Raw genomic sequence first — 2,050 nt, 5'->3', positions numbered from 1 at the left:
CAATTGTGTACTGTGTTGCATCGGTGCTGAGGGGGAAAACTCCTACTCCAGCGCCTTCAATGGAGTTAGAATATTTCAAGCCCCACAGGTTTTTTCACACACGCCAGATCATAGAGCACAGCTGTCACAGCACTCAGTAGCTGGAGACACGTGTACGACATGCTACTGTCTGTAGACACCTACTCATACACACACAGGTGTTGGCAACAGTGACGTGAAGGGGGTCAGACAGGGTTAGTTAAGCTTGACAGCTACTTTTCCCACGTTACCATATGTGTGGTTAAGCGATGTTAATGTCCCTCTGCTCCCAGCTGTGCAGTATGTAGTGTGTGTGTGTGTGTGTGTGTGCGTATGTGATGAGGGAGGTTGTACGGCCCTTCAATCGCTCAATCTGCTGATCAAAGGCACACTAAACAGCATGAAACTGCCAAGGGGAGCTGGGGGCTGCAGGTACACTGCAGAGTAAGCAGCATGGGTGGGTGGAGTGGGGGATGGGGTGTTCTAAGGGAGAGCTAATGTTGAGGGACAGTACATGTCCCTCGTCGCGTTACCTGAATTAGACTGCAGGTGATGGCTGTGCAGCTCCCAGAGCTGGTGCCTCATTAAAGACGGTAAAGGGGCAACAAACCGGGTGCTGAAGAGGGGGAGGGGGGGGGGGCTGGGAAGATGGCAGATCAAAGGGAATACGGAGAAAATCCTCCTGGCAAGTGTGTGCATGTGTGTGTGTGTGAGAGAGTTCTGAATGATACCATGTGTACGACTCGAGCAGGGAATGAAGAGCTATGCTAATTATGTAGGAGGCAATATTCCTTGGCAAACGTTGTCACCATTGCCATCTAACCCAACTGTGGGGTGGCAGGGGGTATAACCAGTCGGTAACACATGGACAATGACCGCTTACATTTCTGAGGAATGTGTGCTGTTGCCCAGCAGTATGTAAACAGGGTCTAGACTTGGAGTAACAGGGGAACGGTGTAAACCAAATGCAAAGCTAACGGTATTCCAAATACTCCGGTCTCCGCTCCAGCACCCGACTAGACTTGTTAAGGGCGTGTCCTGAGGATGTAGCTTGCTTGGTGGTGTAGAAGCATGTCCTCATACGGGAGATTCGGCCTTCCAGTCTTGATCCCATGAAAGCCATACAAGGAAAACCGCTGTAAAAGCCCGAGATGGCATCCGGTGCAAGTCTAATATGGGTAGGCACCGAGCAGCCAATTTGGAACTGTACCGATTTCTCCCCCAGAAAGAGCCTACACCTTCATGTGCTTATTGAAGTTACACAAAAGTCTGAGCTACTTAACTTCAGGGTTGGATTGCTGGTCGCTCATCATTCATTCATTCATTTATGCATGCACATGCTACACACCCTAACCACACTTAGCAATACTCCAAATAAACTTACAAAAGCTACCAGTTGCATGCATATTTATGCAGACATTCATTTTCAATGTCAACTTTTCACCATCAACTGTTGTACTTGATATGCATGCACAGTGGCAGAATGTGCACATTTCAACCTATTAAACCGAATGACTAAACAGCACTCATTGGCTCAATGCCTACTACTCGTAGCTTCTGCTCAAATCTGCCCACCACCGTTTTGCAATAGCTTATACAGGGGCGCCCTCTCCTGGAATTAAATGATCACTGTCCATGTCATCAGTTGAACTGAAAGTCAGGACGAGGAATTAGACAACCACCACAAGATAAAATAAAAGCACATTACAAAAGGCAATACAACTCACAATTAAGGCTTTCCGTATGGTCTTTCACGGTTAATTCACAAAAATGTGGAATGAAATGAAGAGCAATACATGAACACAGAACAAACCAATCCTTTATTTAACATGGCCTACTTAACATGTGGGCAACACTACTTACAATCTCATTTAATTGTACTTTACACCTTTGTTAAGAGCCTTGTCCATAGAAATTCAGAAGCGGAAATCAAAGCATCAATGGAATAAAAACGGGTTAACGATGTTGCTCCAAGTATTAGTCAGTGCCGATCTTCAATCTGTTAAACACAACTGATGATATTATGACGAGC

The 2,050-nt window shown here is 46.2% G+C and overlaps 1 protein-coding gene across 1 annotated transcript in view; it reads right to left on the bottom strand.

Annotated features, from left to right (window-relative positions):
• LOC105905056 (striatin, calmodulin binding protein 3) overlaps positions 1-1,099 on the bottom strand; it is a 7,614-nt gene extending 6,515 nt beyond the window's left edge. Inside the window, exon 1 of the mRNA XM_031580497.1 lies at positions 997-1,099. Within this exon, the coding sequence (XP_031436357.1) occupies positions 997-1,099 (103 nt within the window). The remainder of the gene's footprint in view (positions 1-996) is intronic.
• Between the last annotated feature and the right edge of the window lie 951 nt (positions 1,100-2,050).

Source organism: Clupea harengus, chromosome 14 (assembly GCF_900700415.2).
Source record: "Clupea harengus chromosome 14, Ch_v2.0.2, whole genome shotgun sequence".
NCBI lineage: Eukaryota > Metazoa > Chordata > Actinopteri > Clupeiformes > Clupeidae > Clupea > Clupea harengus.
Note: the sequence above shows the minus strand (reverse complement) of the source record. Positions and strands in the feature narration are given on the sequence as shown.